Raw genomic sequence first — 24,223 nt, 5'->3', positions numbered from 1 at the left:
CAAAAATTGTGGTAGAGATGCTAGGTTGTTCCAATCCTTTTTTTTCCCTCTCGGATACGTTAGGTTGTTTCAATCCTACTAACAAATAACAATGCAATTTTTGGTTGTGGTTGCTTACAAAACATTGTCGAGCATATATAATCCTCCAAACTTGGATTAAGCATTGTTTCAGAAAGACAAATTAGTGTGCACATGCCTTGACAAAAAGAGAAAACACCAAAAGCTACATTTGTTTTGATGAAAAATATTTTCTAGATTTTTTTTTTCTAAATGTTTGGTTATATTATTGAAAATACTCAAGAAAATAAAATTCAAAGTATTTGGTTTTGCATTCCTAAAAATACTATGGAAGGAAAACACATTTTCTACTACCTACCTACTTTTTTCTCAAAAAGGAGAAGTTTAAATAAAATATTTAACAAAATTACCTTTTTTTTTTGGGTTGAAAATAAGCTACATTTTATCCGTTTCATCCTACATTTAATATAAAAATTACTAAATTTTTTTTTTTTTTTAATGAACATTATACAAGTAAGCTACCGAAAACACATACTTAATTTAGTTTTAAAAAAAATTTCAAACTAAATATAGGTATAAACTTCTACTATTAAGCAATAAAATTCAACAATTTGATAATATGTTTATTATATTTTTAGAAAATGTATGTAAAAAAAAAAAAATTGTGGTGGCTGTCTAAACTTGTCATAGCATTACTAGCCTTTTTATACGCACTTTGCGTGAGAAATGAGACTTTTTTTTGGGTCTAATGTCATAAATTTCCTTTTATTTTTTAATTTTTGGATAAGTTTGCTTTGAAAATATATATTAGTAAGAGAGTGTCCTATTGTGTAGGCATTTTAAGTGGAGTTAAAAAATATATTTTTAAGAAATGATATGTCCACAACATTTTCATAACAAATCTTATGTGGAATATTGTTATTGGTTGTTATTATTGAGGTAAAAAATTAATCTTAGTATTAGGTTCAAATTTGAACCAATAACAACTAACTACTTGTGATTTGTTATAAAAATGTTGTGGACGTAGCATCTCTCTATATTTTTACTGGATTGTCTTCGAATTTTTTTCCTCTTAAACTTAAGACTTAGGAGTATTTTTGAACCACGTAAAAATCCAGTCTAAAGAAAAGAATACTCTTATAATAGTATAGATAGATATATTTAGTTTTGTTTTTAAACAATTTATTAACTATATGCCATGTAATAATAATATTCCAAAAGAATGCGTTAAAAATGATTAAAAAGTAATTGGAGACTTTTTTGGAAGATAGGATCGAGCACAATGGATTTTAGTTATAATTTACAACATTTTTGGTAGGCTGAAAATTAAAATATTTTTTAATTGGGACTGGTGTTGGGTGGAGCTGCTGGAGTTTTTGGACACATTGCATGATACAACGTAAGTACTCTCAGACACGACACGTGTAGTTTGAAACCACAAGCTTGTTCTATGATTAATCATAGTCATTCATGTCAATGCTTCTCTATTTTTATAGTCCTATTCATACGTATCTCTTTTCCCACTCTGTTTTTGTTTTTGTTTTTGTCTTTTCTTTTTTTGCCCATAAAAGACCAACGAAAGTAACCAACAAACCCAAAGACAAAACCCCAAACATACATGTAACTGAAACATAGCAAAAACCTTATCTGGAACTAGCACTTTTTTCTCTTTACAACAAACCCAACCTTAATGGCCTTTGTTCTCTTTATTTTTGATTCAAATACTACCTGAGACTCACTCATATACTCTCACCCCCAATAAATATCATTTTTATTAGAGACCCAATTACCAAATACTCTGTGTGTCTCTGTCTCTGTCTCTGTCTGTCTCTCTCTCTCGAACTGAAAGGAATCTAGGGTTTGCAACAGTGAATCTTCTTCCACATCAGCTTTCTGGTAAGAGAATCTTCACCATTTGCTCTACCCATGTTTGTAAAGAAGCTAGGGTTTTAAAGTTTAAACCTTTTTTAATGTTTCTTTTTCTGTTTGTTCTGATAATATATGTCTGGGGTTGGTTTTTGAGTTTTTGAGTTTTGACCCTCTTTTTGTGCTTATTCGTGCTTGAATTTTAATGGGGATTTCCCTGTTTCTATGTGCTTGAATTTGTTTCTTCAAGTTTGTGTGAAAGTTGGAATTTTTGTATTTAGGGGGGGGGTTCTCTCTCGATGATTTGGTGCGTGCGTGCGTGGGGCTTTGCTTAAGTATTTTGTTTGGTTGGTGAGAAAAGCTGAGGAGATTAAAAGAAAGTTTTGAATTTGATGTTATATTATAAAATGGAAGAACTTCTATTGAATAGACTGAATAAAGTGTTTATTTTTAAAGGGAATCTTTTATTAAATTTTTGTTTTTTGCTACCAAATATGGGGGTTGAAGCTTATTTGTTCTGTTAGAAGAGGAAAGCTTGTGTATTTAGCTGGTGTGAATATACCTTAGACTGACCAGGTTAGACTTTTTCGGTTTTCATGCACACAAATATCTCCAAGTTTGGCTGATATTGGGATTGGCAATATTTTAGTGTTATATTGGTCACAACCCCCCTCCAACATTCAAATAACATATTCTGGTATTTAATGAGTTTATTAAAATCACTATTTTGTTGATTTCAATGTAAAGGAGAAAAAGTATGTTTCATGTACTTATAGTATGTTATGCTGATTGTATCTTGCAATATACTCTGTTTTTACTTGTGCAATTTCCCCCCTTAGGTTAATTTAAACAAATGGTGGTTGTTTGAGTGCATTTCAGCCGACCATGTGAGATTTCTTGATACTAATAGGAGAGAAAAGGGGCATATTAATCTTGTAGTAGAATGGCGACAGAGAGTCCTATTAGAATGTCAGAAACTAGTGGAAAATGGCCCACCCATAAGGAGGCTGTGACATTTGTGGCATCATCTGCTAGTATGGCAGCAGAGGAGTTGGGATTGCTTCTCAAGGGCCGTGGGTTTCAAGTCAGTGGGAGGGATGCTGTCCCTAATCGAAGTGGAAGTGCACCCCCAAGCATGGAAGGTTCATTTTTGTCCCAGCAAACCCACAACTTGAATGCAAGCTTGGAAAGTCTGAACAATGCTTTTAAGAACTTTGAGTCTGAGGAACAAATGCGTTCTGATCCAGCTTATGTAGCTTTTTACTGTGCCAATATCAACCAGAATCCCCGGCTTCCTTTGCCCCTTACCTCATCAGAGAATCGCCGTCTGGTACGCCATATTGGTAGTTTTGGAAATAACTGGATGTTGGCTTCTATGGATGATAGTGGCAATGGCTCCTTGCGTATGTCTCACGGACCCCTTTCTACTCACAAGGAAGAGTCTGAAGATGATCAGTCACCTCAAAAGCCTTATGACGATCGGGTAGATGGGACAAGTGGGTTTTGGGCTGGGCAGGATGTGGCTTCATTGGGGGGCCAACACAAGAATGTGGTTGATTTAATACAGGTAAATATGTGTAATTCAGCATTTTTTTTCTCTTACCTATTCTTAATGTTCTTGGATTTGTTTTCTAAGTTTATTGTCTTTGATGGAAAGTCAAAATCAGCCTCTCCCCCCCCCTAAATCCGCCCCCCCCCCCCCCCCCCCCCTTCTTTTGTGATGAAATATACATGTTGAAACTGAAAAACTTTGATTTTTTTTCCGTGGGTGTAAAACTCTAGAGTCATGCCTATAAGCTCTAGCTCAAATGACACCTACTCCCATTGCAAGAGAAATGTGGAGGGTAAGGTGTTCAAGACTGTGCATGTGAATATTACCAATGGAAAAACTCAGGAGTTGTTTTGAAGTAATTAGGGTTTGCTTCTTGTCCCCATTAAAATTGCTTTATTTTGAATTTGTTATCTTCAAATTTGCAGGAAGATTTTCCCCGCACTCCATCACCTGTATATAGTCAGTCTAACTTGTTAAGTCAAGGAGTAGTGGATGAAGCAGTTGACCATGATGCCCTTATTGGCACATCAAATGGTGTTTCATCTACTCTTGGTTCAGATGATAGAAGGATATCATCAGATTCTGATCCTTTAGCTGCGCCTACTTCAAGCTCATCATCTCATGATCGTACAGGAAGAGCGGATGTTAATGATTCAGATGTTACCGCTATGGAATCTCAAATGAAGTCTCTTAATATATCCAACCTTCCAAATTCAGAAAATCAAAAAAGTCAAGAACAATGGCAGTATAGCGGCCAGAATAACTTGTTGCAACACCAGGTACACCAACAACAAAGCAATTTATCTCAAGCTCAATCTGCCAAGTCTCGAGTGATATCTCAAGGTGTAAACTGTGCATACATTGGTGTGGATCAGGTTCTCCATAATCCTAGCAAGTTTGCGGAGGTACAGCCCGTGCTACAGTCATCTGGGTTCACACCTCCACTCTATACTTCCGCAGCAGCCTACATGGCTTCAACAAACCCTTTTTACCCTAATCTCCAGGCCCCGGGCTTATATTCCCCACAGTTTGTAGGTGGATATGCTGTGAATCCCGCAGCTGTTCCTCCATATATTGCTGGATACCCTCCCAATGGTGCTGTCCCTGTTGTTGTTGATGGAGCTGCTGGTCCAAGCTATACTGCTCAAACATCTGGGGTTTCAACTGGGGGAAACGTTGCACATGGAGCTGATGTGCAACATTTAAGCAAGTTATTTGGACAATTTGGTTTTCCACTACAAGGTTCTTTTGGTGATCCTATATACATGCAATACCATCAACATCCTTATGGAGAGGCATATAGTGGTATTGCTGGTCAGCTTGATCCATTGGCATCTAGAGGTGGTGTTAATATTGGGAACCAGGCGAGTGTTCTTGATTCACAGAGAGGATCCAACAATGCTGGTTATTTGGAGGACCACAAATTCGGTCATCAGATAAATGGAGGCCCAAGTCATTTTAACCCAGGAAGAGGGGGGATGATGAGTCCTAGCTATTATGGAAGCCCTTCAAACATGGGTTTTGTGATGCAGTACCCGAACTCACCACTTGCTAGTCCAGTTTTACCAGGATCTCCTGTAGGTGGGACCAGTATTCCGGGGGGCAGAAATGAAATGAGATTTGCTCCGGGCTCTGGTAGAAATGCTGGTGTTTATCCTGGATGGCAAGGTCAAAGGGGCTTTGAGAGTTTTGGCGACCCCAAAATATATAATTTTCTGGAAGAGTTAAAATCAGGCAAAGGCCGAAGATTTGAGCTATCTGATATTGTAGGTCATATTGTTGAATTCAGGCAAGTTATATTCTGTTTTCAATTTTCATTTTATATATGGCGTTTTATTTCTTGGTGTTGAAATGTAAGTCATCATGAATTTCCAATTCCAGCGCGGATCAACATGGGAGTCGATTTATTCAGCAGAAGTTGGAAAGTTGTACTGGTGAAGAGAAGGCATCTGTATTTAAAGAAGTTCTCCCACATGCTTCCAAGCTAATGACTGATGTATTTGGTAACTATGTTATTCAGAAGGTATATTTTTAATAAGTAAATTATTTTCCCCTAGTTCATTTGTGATGTACTTGTTCTTTTAGTGTTGCTACTTCCTCTTTACTTGGTTTTTTTCCCCCAGTTTTTTGAGTATGGAAGCCCTGAGCAGAGAAAGGAACTTGCTAATCAACTCACAGGTCAGGTGTTGCCTTTAAGTCTGCAGATGTATGGCTGTCGTGTAATCCAAAAGGTATGCCTGGTTTTTGTATTCATTTATGTAGCCATGTACTGTAGTAATATATGTGTATACATTAAGTGAATCTTTGTGTCTTATCAACTTAATGCTGTATATGTGTGCTGTGACCCCTTGCATTCTGCACAAATCATTAGTACTTGTGCAGTAATGATACTTGAAGAAGTCTATTAAGTGGAGACATTATATCTTAACTATTGTTTGGTACTTCTTCTGTTTTATGTACACATTTATTTTCTGTTTGTTTAATAACAAGCATTCCTAATTAATCTCAGTTTATTTGGGACTAATGCATAGTTGAATTGAGTTTAATGAAAAAAAAAATCTTTTTTTATTTTTACAAACTTTCTTTCTTTTCACAGAATGTTAGAAAATATTTTGGATATCAGTGGTTTTTATTGCAGCTGGATATGGATTATTCATACTTTAGCATTGTCAAGTTGGAGGTGTTTTATGAAGTTATTTTTTGCCATAAGACCCAACTTGAACTGTCTTTGCTTCCATTAATGTTAAGTCTTTTTCCCAACTTGTTTTTCGCCTACAGAAAATTTTGGGTGTCAGAGTTCCATAATTAGTGACTTCGTTTTGCAACCTAATCTGAGTAAGAATATCATGGAGAGAATTGCGGACATAAAAATATTGGAAGAGAACCATCTAGGTATATTAATGAATTGACTAGCAGCCTATATCCCTTTGTTGAATTGTTTCTATTTTGGTACTAATTTTGTCGTAATTATAAGTTGTGTTGTGGGTGTCTTTAGATCGGTTATCAAAAACATTTGGTGCTCAGTTATTAAGAGCCTTTTAGCTCAACTAGTTGGCACCTCCTGGTGTTTCCAACGAAGACATTCAAAGTTCAAATCCCCCCTCCCCCAACTATCAGATTATTAAAAAAGATGTTTGGTGCTCAGTAACTATGTTTCTGTTGAATTTGATAATAGAAAATAGAGCTTAATATTCTGCCAAAGTCTTTGCAGAATGTGGGATATTGAACATGTGTAGATAGGTAGAACATCGGTAATTTTCATGTAATTTTGTAATGGGTCAATTTCCTAACTGATTTACATCTGATAGCCAACAGCCAGTGGCCAATTCTTGCCAACTATGGGCTTGTCCACCGGTAATCTCTTCAAGCAGTTTAACTAGTCAGTCACCAGTCACTTCAATTAAAAACCCTTAGATGTCTGAGGTCAGTCTTCATCAATATTAGTCATAGTGGCAAATGACGTGAAAATTGAGAATGCTTGATTAGTTTGAGTTTAAAAATGGTTTCATCCTGGATAGGTCAAAGTTGAAATAAAAGAAGATGGTAATGGAGGAGGTGGACAAACTAGAAGATGCTATGTAATAGCCAATAGGCAACATCCTGAAAGCTGGAATACTGGTGAAATACCAAAAGGAGGTCAAGATGAATGAGCATGTTTTAGATGCACATGTGCATGCTTCATTAACTTTTTTTTTGATAAGTAATAAGAATATATTAAAAAGAAGAGGGGTGTCACCTGAGTATACAGGAAGTATACATCAAGGACAAAAACAAATCAAGTGCATAAAGTACAAAAGTCCATGAAACCGTGGACTGAAGAAAAAGAACGAAAGCCAAACACTGTAACCCAATCCAGAAGAGTTTTAAGGAAGAAGAGTTTAAGATCTGCAACTGATTGCTCTAAGTCCTCAAAATGCTGGTTATTCCTCTCCCTCCAAATGCACCACATCAAGCAATGAGGCACAGCCATCCAAATAGCCGAATTCTGATGCCACCCCAACTTTCCTTGCCAACAAGCCAACAGATCCACCATTGTTTTCGGCATTACCCAATGAATGCCAAACAAAGTAAACACCATAGACCATAAATCAAAAGCAATAGAGCAATGGATGAGGAGGTGGTCAACAGATTTCCCATTTCTCTTACACATACAACACCAATCCAAAATCAAAATCTGTCGTTTCCTAAGATTATCGATAGTCAAGATATTCCCTAAAGCTGCAGTCCACACAAAAAAAGCAACTCTAGAGGGGACCTTAGACTTCCAAATAGTCTTCCAAGGGAAAGACTGATAATAGGAACGAATAGTAAAACCTTTACCCCTAGCAGGTTTCCAACACATCTTATTGTCCCCAAATCCTTTCAAAGAAGCTCCATAAATCCTAGACATTAAACTGTAGAAGGATTCCAAATCCCAATCTTCACTGTACCTTCTAAAAGTTAGATCCCAAAAAAGAACACCATTTGGGAATTCATCAACTCAGCCACAGAGGCCTCCTTATTTTGACTTAATGAAAAAAGTCTTGGGTAGAGCACGCACAAAGAAGTGTCCCCACACCAAATATCCTGCCAAAATCTAACAGTAAAACCGGCCCCAACCTCAAATTGGATGTGACGAACAAAAGATGGCCAACCACAACTAATAGACTTCTACAAGCTTACACCATGAGGGCCAATAATGGGAAGAGAGCACCAACCTCCCCCTTCACAATCATATTTTACCCCAATCACTCTCCTCCACAAGGCCTAACGCTCATTCCCAAATCTCCATAACCACTTACCAAACTAGACTTTATTAAAAGTTCTCAGACTTCTAATAGCTAAACCTCCAGAATGAAGAGGAGTGCAAACCGTGGCCCATTTCACTAGGTGAGTTTTTTTAACATCCCCCATACCACTCTAGAGAATATTTCGTTGAAGTTACTCAATACGGTTTGCAACCTCCATTGGGATAGGAAACAGAGAGAGAAAATAAGTTGGAAGATTGGACAGCGTACTCTTAATAAGAGTAACTTTACCTCCTTTTGAGAGATATAGACATTTCCAGCCTGCTAACCTCCTCTCCACCTTCTCAATAATTGGAGTCCAAACAGATCTATCTCTGACATTAGCACCCAAAGGAAGACCTAGATACTGCATTGGAAAGGAGCCTTGCTTGCACCCTAGCACATCCACCCTATCTACTATATTAGGAACCACACCCACGGGGACCAATTCAGACTTGCCCATATTAATATTCAGCCCAGAAACTACTTCAAACCAAAACAGCACCAGCCGGAGAAACAGAATCTGACCAAGATCAGCATCACATAAGACCAGGGTATCATTAGCGAAGAGAAGATGGGACACCTGCAAAGAGTTCCTTGTAGGACCCACCCTAAAACCAGACATGAGCCCATCCCTGACTGTCTTATCCAACATTTTACTAAAAGCATTCGTAACAATGACAAACAACAACAGGGACAATGGATCACCTTGCCTTATACCTCTAGAGCTATCAAAAAAACCACATGGCGATCCATTAATGAGAATGGAGAATTTAACAGTAGAGATGCAAAAGAAAACCCTTCTTCTCCATTTTTCATGAAAGCCACAACAATCCAACATATAAATGAGAGAGTCCCAATTCACATGATCATAGGCCTTCTCTACATCCAGCTTTCACAACATCCCAGGAACTCCTGACTTAAGCCTACTATCCAAGCATTCATTGGCAATAAGAACAGAATCTAAAATTTGTCTTCCTTTGACAAAAGCATTTTGAGATTCGTGAACAATATCCCCAAGCACCATTTTCAACTTGTTAGCTAAAACTTTAGCAATAATTTTGTACACCCCTCCAATTAAACTAATAGGCCGAAAATCCCTTACCTCCACTGCATCAGCTTTTTTAGGAATTAAAGAGATGAAAGTAGCATTCAAGCTTTTCTCAAACTAAGCATTATCAAAAAAATACTGAAAAACCTCCAACAGATCAATTTTGACAATGGCCCAACAAGCCTAAAAAAACGCCATAGGGAATCCATCAGGTCCAGGAGCTTTATCGCCATCAAAATCCATGACCACTCCAAAAAATCTGAGCTTCCTCAAAAGGTCTTTCCAACCAGCCAGCCTTATCCTCAGAAATCTTCGAAAAATTCAGCACATCTGGATGAGGACGAATGTGCTTATCTTCCGAGTAAAGACTTTTATAGAACTGAACAATACCCTCTTCAATAACTTCCTGATCTGATGTCAACACTCCACTAAAGGTTAAACTGCCAATACTGTTACTCCTATTAGAATTAGCTATCTGGTGAAAGAATTTCGTATTGTTGTCCCCCTCCCTTAACCATAGCACCCTCGATTTTTGTCTCCAACTAATCTCCTCCAACAATGCCGTCCTCTCAATCTCCAAGTGAATTCTCTCTTTATCGCGCTTCGCATCATCAGAAAGAGTTATATCCTCCTACCTTTTTAGCTTTCCATACACTTTTTTCACATTGTATTTTAATAGTCACATGTTCCATGTAATTTCCATATATTTTTGTCATTTAGTTGATGTGTGCCATTCTCATGATCACCATCTCTGATTTTTCCTTTTCTTCTTTTGATATATATGTATTAAATGCAAAGGCGTTCACATTTTAGTAAGGGGAGGCTGTCATTTCAACCATCCAAATGGTTAGGAGTTAAAGAATAGATGGTATTTCAAAGAGACTTTCCTGTAGCTTCAGATCAACAATAGATTCTTTTGCTAAACTTTTCATGTTATGTTTTTATTTATTTATTTATTTTATTTTATTTTATTTATTTATTTATTTATGGTCCTCTTTTGATATCATAGCAATGGGGATCACTTCTAGGTGTGATACATATCAATCTACTATGTGAATAGCATTCATATTATGATGCTATGAAAAGGTTACAAAGTCACTTTGCTTGGTGTTAGGACCTAGGAGGTTCAAGGGGGAATGCAATATCTACATAGAGCGCCTGTTTGTGTGTACTATGTATTTTGCTTGAATGCATGCACATACAATTAATGGAATTTATTCTTGAATATCTGTGGCATGCATGATTCCCTCTACTAGTGGCAGTGCCATGTTTATTTCTATGAATTTCCACAAAAAGATTGAAAAAAACGAAGAAAAAGTGCCAGTTTGAAACCTCAGGCTTAGATCAAACGTATAGGTCCCACTTGAAAGCAGTGAACCAAGCATGCATAATGTAATTGGCTTCCTGCCAGTGTCTGAAAATTCTTTCTCCTTTCGATGCTAAGGAAGATAACAACTTCGATTCTATGCAATTGCAGGCACTTGAGGTTATTGAGCCTGAACAGAAAGCACAGCTTGTCCGAGAGCTGGATGGACATGTTATGAGATGTGTTCGTGATCAAAACGGAAATCATGTAATACAGAAGTGCATTGAGAGTGTTCCAACAGAGAGAATTGGGTTTATAATATCTGCTTTTCGTGATCAAGTTGCGATGCTTTCTATGCATCCTTATGGTTGCCGTGTCATACAGGTAATTTTAATCTTGAGTGGTGGAATCACTACCTCTTGCCCTTCTTGCTTTGGTTGTCTGCGTAACACTAAGAGGCTGTTCCTTCTTGTTTTTTTGTGTAGAGAGTTTTAGAGCATTGTACAAATGAGCTGCAGTGTCAGTTTATAGTGGATGAGATTTTGGAGTCTGTTTGTACTCTTGCTCAAGACCAGTATGGCAATTATGTCACCCAGGTTGGTTTCTTGTTGTTTGGGCTGATACTTATAAATCTCACTCTTCGTTTCTCTTTCTCTCTCTCCTCTTATCATCAATTAATCCACTTTTGATATATATGCTTGAGGGAGACAATATAGTGTTTAGTTGTTATAGTCATGCAATAGAAGAAAATATATAATTCGAATTCATATTCACTTCTAGGTTGCTTTTAAAAATTATGAGTTCTTGATCTTTTGGAACTTACTCTATAGGTCTATATCATCCCTTTTGTTTTGGAACTCTTCGAATGAAAATAGAAAGGAAAAAATAATGTGATCATTCAACCTTAGCTAACAAAGAGGAAAAGAACTTGTTAGATTTCTAGTCATGGTCACACTTTCAAAGAATCAAATAAACTTCAGATGTGGTGCCATTATAATGTTTTTAATTAAAAACAGAAATACAATTATATTTTTATTAGTTAATTCATGGATGGATATATGAATGTTTACCTGCATGCATGATGATCAAGCAGCACATTTGTTCTCACATCTTAATAGAGAGAGCTAGAACCTTTAGTAGCATCTTCGCTAATTGAGGCTAACAAGGAAATTTAAAATTACAAAACAGGAGTAATGTTTGATATTGATGCCAAAAATATTATATTCGTGAAGTAGAAAATAGGTGATTCCTACGAATTTGGAAAATAAAACATATTGGCAATTTGAATTGGAATAGTTGAGTAGATATTCCTGTAGCTATTTTACTTATGCAAGGACCCTTTTTAGTGCAATTGTTGAGATGCTTGTATTGGTTCAGGTATTCCTTATGTTATAGGTATGTAATGAAAAATGCTTCTTGCCATTTGACTTTCTGGGATGTACTTTACTCATTAAATTGTGTGCCTGAAATACTTTTATCCCTTATCTTGTATATTTCCTGTGTCATTTGTTGGATGGTAATGCAATGGTTTTATTGATTTACATCAGCATGTACTGGAGAGGGGAAAGCCTCATGAAAGAAGCCAGATTATAAGAAAGTTGTCAGGACATATTGTACAACTGAGCCAGCATAAATTTGCATCAAACGTTATTGAGAAATGTTTGGAGTATGGTGGCCCCACTGAACGAGAACTATTAATTGGGGAGATTTTTGGGCATAATGAAGGAACTGATAATTTATTGGTAAGTTAAAGCATAGGTTTATATTTGGTTATGATTAATTTGAATACTCATTTCCTCACCCCCCCCCCCCCCCACCCCCCCCAAAAAAAAAATGTTTGGAATAATTCTTAGTTTATTAGATTAAAATATGTACTTGTAGTTGCTATTGATTGTCATTTGAAGGTGCATGATTCTTATGCATTATATATATATATATATTTATATATTGGATATTGGGGGGTGGGGGTGGGTGGGGACCATGTGCTGTGGCTATATTAGAAAATCTAGAGTTGATGGCTGGGTGACATTCTACTCTGAGTTATATCCCAATGATTCAAGGCAACGATTACTCATTTTTAGTTCTTGTTAACCATATGGTAAAATGCTTTTTCTTTTGTTTGTTTGTTTTTGGTGTTTGTTTCAAAAAGGAAATATGTATGGGGTACTATGGTGGTGAGGCATACTTACGTTGCTTCTGCAACTATGTTTTTACCCCCAAAAACATATGTAACTGACCCAGAAAAAAGGGTTTTTACCTACTTATAAGTTAGCATTGAAATGGAACAAGTTTGGTACAATCATGGTTTCGGAGATGCTTTCCTCCTTAAAGACATTGAGGTAGGAAACAAACTGATACTTGTTTCCAAATGTGCAATTGACATTTAAATACTGTTTTGTACTCTTCATAAAACATTTTGTATGCTGAGCTTGATAGAGACAGAAACTCTAAATCTTTAGTCTATCTCTTCAATAGTATTTCAATTCAAGTTAAGAAGTTTTCATTATTCAATGGTTACCGTTCATTTAACTGCATGAAAGTATACATTTTTGTTATTTTTTTCAGTAATTAATTTACTGCTTGATTCTTCCCCCCTTATATCCCTGAAGTTAATTTGTAATTATGTTGTTTATATTTTATTCATTTTTTGTTTTCTTATGTTGAATTAATTTACCCTAATTGATCCCAGATCTGAAGGTAAGTCCTCTTAGACCAATTATGTTTTGGTGCCAAAATTTAGTTTACTAATGTCTCTCCATATATGTTAAATAATACATAAAGTCCTACGCATGGTAGTAAATGAAGCACGTACATGTACATGGAAAAAACCTGTGTGCATGTTGGACACGGATGCGCCTGGGACATGGCTGCATGTGTGTTCGTGGAGTGTTGGCGAAAAAAATTAATTAATTAATTATTTTATTTCGGACACGGTGAAGACGCGATTGCAACACAATTTGATGGCTTATTTCACCCCCAACAGTCACTTTTGAAAACTCTCGATCCCTCTCTTTCACTCAATCTGCATTCACTGGTGCTCAGAACAGTCAGTTTGGTGCTCATTTAAGCTCATTGATGGTCTGTTTATTTATTTTAACAGTAATAAAGAGTCTACCACCGTTATATGCATGATGATTAGAAGGCTTTGTATTGTGATGTCTCCTGCTGTAGTGAGCCATTAGAGTAGATGTTAGGAACACAGATGTGCGGTATATGAGTATAATTGTTGTAATCTCATAGTAATCCTTGCAATTAAGTAGAGTTAAGTTTGTTAGTTACAAGTGGATGGAATTGGATTGAGTGAGTTAGAGCTCAAGCACATGTAACACATTAATCACATGGTTATTTCATGAGTGCACATGCTAAATTAGTAAGCCAATAAGAGTGGCCAATGGCATTAGAGCTTGAGTTGTATAAATAATTGCATTTAAGATGTAAACCTTATTGCCTTTGTGCATCTTCCTCTCTAGTCTTTCTCTTGGAGGGTGGCTACCTCGCATTAGGTCAATTTCCATTTAATTGTCATTCATTTCCTCTAGGAACCAATGGGTTTCTAACAGCCAATGCTGAGATCAATTTTGAAATTGGATTAGTGGCATTGGGATCCATTGCGGGTGAGAATAAGGTTTTATGGGAAAAGAAGAAGAAATGGGGACCATGTTTTTAAATTAAGGCGAAAGGAAGAGTTTTTTTCTCTCCATTTTTCCTATGAATTTGAAGTATGCGAGCAATGCCATTCAGACCAAAAACTCCTTAACCCTTCAGCCTACATTTCAAACTTTTTGATGAGAATGAAACAAAATCACCATGGTAGCAGTCAACAAGTTTGAGGGGGGAAGAGAGAGAGAAGGTGGGGGCGGGAACAAGTTTAAATGGAAAAGTAAAGTTGATCACTCCGTTGCAAGCTGTAAGCAATGCCATATTGTGTGTGCCACATGGATGCGTAGTTTTTACACAATTATAGAGGAAAAGAAGGGGAAAAGGGAACTTCAAAATCCCTAATTTTAAAATCATTACCAACCTAAAATAAACATAAAATATGCTTAAAAATATAAAATATGCTTATATATTTATTTATTTATTTGTACACATCAATTAATTAATTAATTGTTGTGTCGCTGCTGTGTCATGTCTTAGTTTGTCATGAATTCCCATGTCACTGTGTGCTGTGTCGTGTCATCTCTGTGCTTCTTACATGATAATGTTGCCTCTCCTTGTCATTGCTGTAATTATTTGTTGCATAATCCATAATGGTTGACATTTTGTTATGTATACTGTATTATTGGACTACTTTGCATTTAATATGATACTGTGCAATATGAAGAATGTATTCTGCTTGCTCAATTTACTATATTTGACTTCTTTCTTGTAGACAATGATGAAGGACCAATTTGCAAATTATGTGGTCCAGAAGATTCTTGAAATATGNTTGAATTGGATTAGTGGCATTGGGATCCATTGCGGGTGAGAATAAGGTTTTATGGGAAAAGAAGAAGAAATGGGGACCATGTTTTTAAATTAAGGCGAAAGGAAGAGTTTTTTTCTCTCCATTTTTCCTATGAATTTGAAGTATGCGAGCAATGCCATTCAGACCAAAAACTCCTTAACCCTTCAGCCTACATTTCAAACTTTTTGATGAGAATGAAACAAAATCACCATGGTAGCAGTCAACAAGTTTGAGGGGGGAAGAGAGAGAGAAGGTGGGGGCGGGAACAAGTTTAAATGGAAAAGTAAAGTTGATCACTCCGTTGCAAGCTGTAAGCAATGCCATATTGTGTGTGCCACATGGATGCGTAGTTTTTACACAATTATAGAGGAAAAGAAGGGGAAAAGGGAACTTCAAAATCCCTAATTTTAAAATCATTACCAACCTAAAATAAACATAAAATATGCTTAAAAATATAAAATATGCTTATATATTTATTTATTTATTTGTACACATCAATTAATTAATTAATTGTTGTGTCGCTGCTGTGTCATGTCTTAGTTTGTCATGAATTCCCATGTCACTGTGTGCTGTGTCGTGTCATCTCTGTGCTTCTTACATGATAATGTTGCCTCTCCTTGTCATTGCTGTAATTATTTGTTGCATAATCCATAATGGTTGACATTTTGTTATGTATACTGTATTATTGGACTACTTTGCATTTAATATGATACTGTGCAATATGAAGAATGTATTCTGCTTGCTCAATTTACTATATTTGACTTCTTTCTTGTAGACAATGATGAAGGACCAATTTGCAAATTATGTGGTCCAGAAGATTCTTGAAATATGTTCTGATAATCAGCGGGCTGTATTGCTTGCTCGCGTAAGAGTTCATGCTCATGCTTTGAAGAAATACACTTACGGGAAACACATTGTTGCTCGATTTGAACAGCTATTTGGAGAAGGTACATAATTTTAGATTTTTATTCACATGGCATGTACCCAAATGATGCTGTGCAATTTTTTTTTTTCATATTAGGCATCCAGAGTGCTTTTTAGATCATAAAAGAGTTATTTAGTTGGCATTCTTTATTCTATCCAGCTTGAAATTACGTAGTGCCATTTTATTGACTTGCTTTTCCATACAGTTCTTTGATTGAAGCATCATTTAATATAAACTAAAATGGCATCTCTGGTTGAGTTCTGGAGATTTATTTATATATTGTTTAAAGAAGAAAACTACAATGGGCTTCATCTTTTTGTGGTGGTGGGAAGGTCCTTCAATAAACAATCCCATATATTTGTGTAAAACCACTGGGAAAAAGCTTTGATTGTGACCTCTTTCGTTTTATCACCTTTATTGTCAATTTTTTTTTTTTTTAATCAGTACACCTTAGTTGTCATTTATGCTCTATCAAGTTGTTTCCCCCCTCAAAAGTCAGCTTTATTGTTTTTCATTTTGTCAAAATCTCTCATTTCCACTTTGGTTAGGACAAAGCTTCTGAAACACTTTGAGGCACAGGTCTAGATCACCTTTTTATCCGAATTTTATCTCACATTGCGTATTGTTCGTCTTCTCACACAGAAAATCCAGTAGCTGGATCGTGATGCCGGAACTAGGGATTCATCAAGGTCTCTTGTTGGTGTGCTGCTGCTATGGCACGTCAATCTGACCTGAGACAGGTTTATGCTTCTCAAGAAAGCCGTCCTGTGGTTGCTCTTATGCAATATGGTAACTTTCACCTTAGGAAGCTTCAACTAGTTCAGCCAATTAGTAAAAATGGGGGGTTGTAAAGTGATTAAATATATGTATATTTTTCAGACAGTACGTTCCTGTATTATGGTAGGGTAATTATTGGTTTAGATTGCAATCCAAGGGTAATTATTTGGAAGGAAACCCTTCCTTGGTTGTAATTTTATTATTTACTGGATTTGCTTTGCGTGTGTGGTTTTCAAGGTAAATTACTATGTAGTTTGTTTTTTCACATTTTACAAGAATAACTACAGAAATGGTAACTCAGGATTTTCTATTGTGAATGGTGTCCAGTTTCATCTTTCCATTCAGCCTAGGTGGCATGCTATCCTGAATCTCAAGAATAATGCTATGGTACAATGCTAAATGGCAAGTTTTTATCGGTCTTCATATGAGCCCACATCTGAAATTATTTATTTATCTACCATTAACTTGTTGCCTAGACAACGATGTGAAAATGTTATGCCCGAGCCTTTATTTGAATCTTAATTATGGCAGAGGGGGATTTTTAACTCGCATTAAAAGCAAGTAACACATTCAATATCTTTAATGTCCCACTTCTTGGTGACAAGTTAGCATTACTAACAGCTCGGTACTAGGAATTCTTCTTGCAATGAATAAAATATGTCTGGGGTTTTATCGATGTGGGTATATGGTAAAGTCGGCATATTTCATGTTTGGTGTGCCATGTTTTGTGGTTCTAATCCTAAAACCCTAAGCCAAATTCCCATGGAGCCTCAGCAACTGCTTGATGGCTCACGAAGCAAGAAGACACGCTAGACCCTCTTTCAAACTGTGGTGAGGTTATTGTATCCTTCAATATATTTTGAATTAAGTTTTTTTTTTTTTTTTTAAATTCATTTACTAAAAAAAATGACAAAATTTGACTACAAACTTAATTGTAGCTAATGACTATAATTTCTACTTAAAAAATTAACATGATTACATATTTTAAGAATTTAACTGGTAGATTTTATGGTCTTAACATTCATATCAAATTTCTTACCAATCGAATATTATTTACTATTCGATTCATAAACTTATTTTTTATACAAAATTTTAGACTACAAAAACTTAAAATTTAAATATTTAATTAATTATATAACTATAAATTTTTGATCTTCTGAAAATGCATAAAAAATATGAGGAAAATATAATTCAAATGTGAATTTGTCAAAATTCACACATATTAAATAGATATTGAGTGAAATAGATATTGAGTGAAAGACTACAAACTAGCTTTGTCCTAACTAAAACTTAAGTTGCCTCTCTCTCTCGCTCTTTTCTACCATTTCTCAAAAGTCATGAACGGTTTCCAAACCAAGGTGATGTAATAAGCGAACATGCTTGGCATGGTTAACCATGCATAACCACGCTGGTTTGTGACTCTCTATAAACAAGAGATTCATTAGAAACGAAACCGTATCAGGATGTCACTCCTATTTATTTATTTGCCCTACAGATTTATTGCATTAAAAAAAATGTAGTGAGAGCGTGGTCTGTTCAAAAAATCATGGCTTGAAATAAATTTTTTAACTAACAGAATATGACAAATTGAATAACACCCCCCCAAATTTTTTTTTTCCCATTATTCTATAAAGCTCCTGATGATCCTCAAAAATGAAAAATATATCAAAATCCGACAAGAAAACTCGTCTCAAAATCCAAAATTTTCCACTGTTCTACACAGCTCCTGATGACTATAAGAGCCACATTTACCATCAGATTTCATTCTAATGCAAACAAAAAATTTCTTCACTAATAGAGACCGCGAGATACAACTGACAATTAATGAGGGTTTAAAAGAGCATGGATAGGAACAGACAATGCCTCAGTAACCACAATATATCGACTTACATATGCAAGCACTCAATACACCCCATAACAAACACACTTTAGCTTGGTGTAACAGATCAGAAGCGAGCCTTTCTTTTTCGAGCCGTATATTTTGTATCTGGAGGCACATCATCTCCTCTTCTTCTCCTCTGTTCCTTCTTCTTCAATACCCAATCTCTTCCCCTTCCTTTCTTGGTTATTTTCTGCTTTTTCTTGGGTCTGTGTCTATCAGAGATGCAGACCTACATGACAAAAATAAATAGATAATGAGTATAAAAATTCAATACAACCAAAAAAAATACCGCTACAAATTAGTATCTCAGCCTTGTAATAAAGGAAAAGAAAAAAACAAATGAATACTAGAAGAGAGAGATTCAGATTTATAAATTCCCAAAGAAGCCATATGTCTATGGACTAAATGGAATTCCTCTCCCCTAAAATAAGGCCCAAGGATGAGGTCATAGGTCACCTTCCATACATGCAAGTGAGTTGTATTTATCTCTAAATTTATAATACCCAGGGAAAGCGCTGAAACAGAAAATTTCGGAAATAAGAAAAAGCATGCCCTGAAAACTCACTGTTTGATTTTCTTCATCACCACTACTCTCATTGTCAGAGGAACTCTCCCCATCTTCACCCTTTCCCGTTGGAACAGATGTGCTTACAGATGGAGGACCACATGTAAGGACAAGGTATTCTTTTCTTTTCTTAGAACTGTAATAAGACAACCAAGCTGAAGTTAGAGAAACATAGAGGAATCCAGTAGGAAAATGATACAGGATTAACTTGAGATATATATTTTTTTTCATATTTCAATTGAATTTAGCAGACTAAAATATTTTGACCTGTAGAACACTATTAAAGTAAAAAGATGGCTTGCTCTTCATATCCTGTCACCAATAAGTGGCAAATCCACTGGTTCAGTAGTTGATATGTTTTGAATTATTATGCATTTGAGTTGGTCCCATAAAATAGGATATGCTTGATGGTTATAATATCATTTGGTACACTCTACTTGTTCAAGTGCCAAATAGACATGAAAAATGGAGTAAAGATGACCAAAAGAAGAAGCAAAATAGACCCGATTAGCTACATAATATTTTCTCAACCAGGGCATGTCATGTCTCAGCATGAGAAGCATAGTTGTTAAAATGCAGTCATATTGTGAATTGATACATGCAACATTATAAAATTAATTATAAAAATATACATATGCATTTTTTTTTAAACAAACTTGAGATATATATGATTACCAATTTATTTTAACATCACTCATGCACATATTATTAACAAATTTAACAAAACAAGTCAATTAGAAATATATTTATAACATCCAAGCATATACCTTAAACTAAGTATATGTAGACTAAACATGGGAAAATCTCAAATTCATTGTCATAGATAGATAAGAATAATAAAGGTTTGAAAAACAGCCCTTAATAGTGTCTGCAAGTAAACAAAAAATATTATTCTTAACAGCAACCATTTTCACATGCAAGAAGAATATTCTATCACAAGATTGCCCTAATAGATCCTTTGCATACCTGTGTGGGTAATCCACCACCACACCACCAGAAAATCCAACGTGCATTGCAGAACGCAAAATCAATTCACGCTGTTGTATATTTTCAGGATACACTTGTAACACTGCCCTTCCTCCCCTGGCTAAGCATCTGTATAATGACCCAAAGAAAGCCCTAAAAAGGGATTGAGCCAAACATGTCAATATAGCAGTAAAAGAAACAACATAGAATTAAGCTTGCTAGTCTCGTAAAGATGAGATATTTAAAAAAATAAAAATAAAATGAAACCAAAAAAAGTTCAATTCTTGACTATTATTTTACTGGAAGGGTGAAAGATAAGAAAGGGAACATACTTCAATCTTAATTTTGGAACATGAGAGGACTTGTCAGCATTGCATAACCACTGCATTGCCAAATCAAAACAAAGGGAAAATTAGCAGGGCATACATCCAGTGGTTTTCAAGAACAAATTGTATTTCATGGAGGATAAGTAATCCATAGAGAAAACATCTCAAAACAATTAAGTAAGCAGCAAAGATCAAGGACAAGGTTATAAAATGACCAGGCCAAATTAAGAATATGAGAAAAGTATGACTAGCAAAGCATAATCTTATTAAGAGTTTAAATTCAATAAGGACCAGGTGTAAAACCCCACATATACACCCTCCAATACTAGTGTGCCACATCAGAATTTTACAAATCAGTGAATACAGACTACCACACGTAATTACACCTCATGATCTGACCAATTGAAAAACCCAAACTCATTGTTATTGAAGAGCCTCTGAGACCAGCTGCTGGAATCTGGAAAAGATACCAGAGCCACCCTTTGTTGTAAATCTCCACTACACTAGCCGCATCAAACAGATGTAGATGAGAAATATTTTGGTACCCCTGATTTCAAATGTTAAAGCTCAATGAAGTGTTGATCCATTACAGGATAATAATGGTTTATACATGTTAAATTTGTTAGTTGAAAAATTCTAAGTTATTTGAAAAAATTCAACATAACTAATGCTTTAACATCAAATGGTCTACAGGTCAATGTGTCTGTAAAGATACCAACAAGTCGGGAGATTAATAGAAAAACCCATGCCAAAATATTTAACTTTTCTACATCTGTTTGATGCGGCTAGAATACTGGAGACTAAAGGTGGAGGTTAACAAAACCCACATCAAATCAAGTGAATAAATGAAACACGGCAATTCCAGCATCTTTTTCCAAACTCTGGCAGTCTTGACAACTTCTCACACAGTGGTGTCTCTAGTGACTTCCCAGCTCGGCAGCTCTTTGGTTGAACGATGAGTTTGAGTTTTTCAATTTTGTGTATTCATGAGATATGATTGTGGGTGGTAGCTCCTATTCACTTATTTGTAAAATTTTGGAGTGGCTCACTGGCATTGGAGGACGTATATAATGGGGTTTTACATCAAATCTTTATTGAATTAGAACTCTCTTATTAATTACATTGCGTCTGTTTCTTATCCCAAAGCAATGCAACCATAACATTCAGTGGACTAAATAAATGTATCAAGTCCAAACTGTTTTAGAAACAATCTCACATCAAAGAGACATCTTTACTTGAAAACGCCTTCTATTCCCTTCCCAATATTCTTTTCAAACGCTTCTCGACTCAAAGCAACCCTAGGAAGCATTTCCCTCATCATAATGGCCCATAGAGTATATTTTTCAGTCACAACATGTGCAATAGATAAATATTCAATTCCCAAACCCATGTCATGCGTGTTTGTCATGGGTACTTGACACATTTAGAAGAGTCTACATATCTTTCCTGCCATCTAAAATCATGTGCAACCAATTTTCACACTCAGGTAACATCCAATACAAAGGTTAACATTTAAACTCATCACTTCACATAATTTTGTTTTGGCTCATATTTTCACCCTTTTTTTTTTTGTGTGGTCCCTCATCAATGAATCCTCCCTAGTACATAAATCAAGTAAAACTTCCCAAAGAGAATTTAGGCACATGATTAACACAAAGTTAAGAAATATGAGAAAAACGAAGCAAAGCTAAAATGTATGATTCTGCAGGTTACAGTAAAGAGTTCATGACACACAGCAAGTGCTAACACACACCACATCTTTAAGAACATAGAAAGCAAAAAAATTCACCTCAATAAATATTAATAGAAACAAGAAGTCAAACCTGAACAGCAGAGATACTGATGGCCCCATCTATGACCCCAGGACGAAGTCCTAAGCCCTGTAACAAAACCAGAAACATACCCCATGATAAATTTAGTTGAGGCAATGAAAAACAATAGTGCAAGTTGACTTGCACACACCTTCTTTGGATAATTAAGTTAAATAGCCTGTATCATCAGTAGGACATAGAATCAAGCACCTATGCAAATAGTGTGGTAACAAGAACCAGTAGCCAACAGAACTAGCATTACAGAGAAGGTAATCCCAAACCACGGTAGTGTGGCAATTTCACATACAAAACAATACAGGGCATCAAAAAATTGCAGTAATGGTCTGAAGAATATCACCATAATTGGTTTCACAAAAGAAAATGCAAATGAGAGAAAATATAAAAAAAAAATATATATATATATATATATATATATATATATTTCATCTAAGTCTTTTCACAAAAAATACAATAAAAAAAGTGGCCCTTATTTCAACTTGATGTGAAGAATGCCTTTCAACAACTAGAATGGTTTTTTGGCCAAAATTGAATTACACGTGAAATTCAAGACAAAATTAATTCACATTTCTCTTCTTTTACTTAGGTTGCGTTTGGGATTAGAGTTTATAAAGTTTATTTTTACTACTATTCAGCTTATTTTTGCTATTATTCACTTTTTGGGACTATTTATGAGTCTCACTATACTATTTCAACTAACTTTTACCTTTAACTAGCTTTTACCTTTATCTAAAGTACTTTCAACAAAAAGTTTTTAATTTCAGTTAAATAAACTTCTCCCAAATGGACCCTTACATAAATTAACTTGTTTACATTAGAGTTGAATTGACAAGTGTACAAAGCTCAAAATACCTGACCCATGTCACCAAGTAAAAGGTCACCCTCTACCTCTCGCTCCAATGCAATATCTAAATTCAACAAAACACATCAAAATTCAAATTTGAGAAAAGAAAACACAAATGAAGAACTAAGAAAAAAATAAAAGCATAGACACACAACATGACACCAGACACGGTGACACGACATTGACACTTCTCAAAAAATTAGGATAACAATAACAATCAAATCATTGGAACGTACCAAGCATTGACTGTGAAATGTCTAACCCAACCCACTGGTGTCCATTCTCTGATAGAGTCTCACCACTAAGCCCTGACCCACAAACCTACAACAAAAAAATGCACAACCTTTTCCATTAAAGCTGACCTCACAAACACAAAAACACAAAACACAAACACAGACACAAACCAATGTCAAGGAGCAATCTGGGCACTCCATCATCAGGTAGAGCAAGAAGCTCTAAAGCTCTCACTGACAGATTTGCCTTAAAAAAACCAACAATAAAAAAAATTGTCAGAAAGATATGTATGAAACCTAAACAAAATTCAAAGAAAAGCATTGAAGGTGTGTGTGGAAGCTGACCTGAATTTCGATGATGCGAGAGGAGGAAGTGTATTTGCGAGCCTCGACATCGTCGTAGAATATTTCCGGTGGTGCTTGAAGCTCAGGTCTCGACGACATTTTAGAGAGAGAGAGAGAGAGAGAGAGAGAGAGGGAAGAGACGAACGAGTAGGGTTTAGGAGTTTGGATATGAAATGGGCCGGGTCTTGGGGGACTTGGCAGTTACAAAAACGACCTCGTTTTGTCTGAGGATACGACTTCAAAACTACAGCGTTCGGCACCCCTCACAGAACCGGTCGATAAATTTTTATTTATTTATTACTATTATTATTTATTATAGAATTTTTGGCTTTTGACAATCCAGCTAGTTTTTTTTTTGGCAGTTGACTCCAACTCAAGTTGGCCCCGCCTATTTTTCATTCATTAAAAAAAAAAAAATAAAATAAAATAAAAAACTAGTTTTCTTGGTTGTTTTTATTTATTTTTTAAAATTTATTAAAAAACATAAAATCTGACTAATATATATATATATATATATTAAGTTAA

The 24,223-nt window shown here is 35.6% G+C and overlaps 2 protein-coding genes across 3 annotated transcripts; one reads left to right on the top strand and one right to left on the bottom strand.

Annotated features, from left to right (window-relative positions):
* Window positions 1–1,592: 1,592 nt before the first annotated feature.
* Window positions 1,593–17,019, top strand: LOC112033157 (pumilio homolog 6, chloroplastic). 2 transcript variants are annotated; one of them, XM_024065938.2, is made up of 10 exons: window positions 1,593–1,914; window positions 2,764–3,451; window positions 3,862–5,225; window positions 5,318–5,459; window positions 5,560–5,667; window positions 10,731–10,943; window positions 11,045–11,155; window positions 12,107–12,301; window positions 15,782–15,953; window positions 16,574–17,019. In XM_024065938.2, the coding sequence occupies exons 2-10, from the start codon at window positions 2,828–2,830 to the stop codon at window positions 16,594–16,596; spliced, it is 2,952 nt and encodes a 983-aa protein (XP_023921706.1). In that variant the 5' UTR covers window positions 1,593–1,914; window positions 2,764–2,827; the 3' UTR covers window positions 16,597–17,019. The 2 variants fall into 2 exon arrangements, with proteins under 2 accessions (XP_023921706.1, XP_023921707.1); XM_024065939.2 differs by having other exon boundaries at window positions 2,724–3,451.
* A 1,330-nt stretch (window positions 17,020–18,349) lies between these two features.
* Window positions 18,350–23,883, bottom strand: LOC112033170 (18S rRNA (guanine-N(7))-methyltransferase RID2). The gene is made up of 9 exons (XM_065765740.1): window positions 23,699–23,883; window positions 23,524–23,600; window positions 23,357–23,439; window positions 23,129–23,184; window positions 22,271–22,327; window positions 20,454–20,503; window positions 20,122–20,274; window positions 19,156–19,291; window positions 18,350–18,819 (listed from the first exon to the last, which is right to left on the bottom strand). Exons 1-9 carry the CDS (start codon window positions 23,795–23,797, stop codon window positions 18,655–18,657), a joined length of 876 nt encoding a protein of 291 aa, XP_065621812.1. The 5' UTR covers window positions 23,798–23,883; the 3' UTR covers window positions 18,350–18,654.
* Between the last annotated feature and the right edge of the window lie 340 nt (window positions 23,884–24,223).

The sequence above is a fragment of the Quercus suber genome, unplaced genomic scaffold (assembly GCF_002906115.3).
Source record: "Quercus suber isolate HL8 unplaced genomic scaffold, Cork oak 2.0 scaffold_649, whole genome shotgun sequence".
Lineage (NCBI taxonomy): Eukaryota > Viridiplantae > Streptophyta > Magnoliopsida > Fagales > Fagaceae > Quercus > Quercus suber.
The sequence above is the reverse complement of the archived record's forward strand: the minus strand, read 5'-3'. Positions and strand labels throughout refer to the sequence as shown.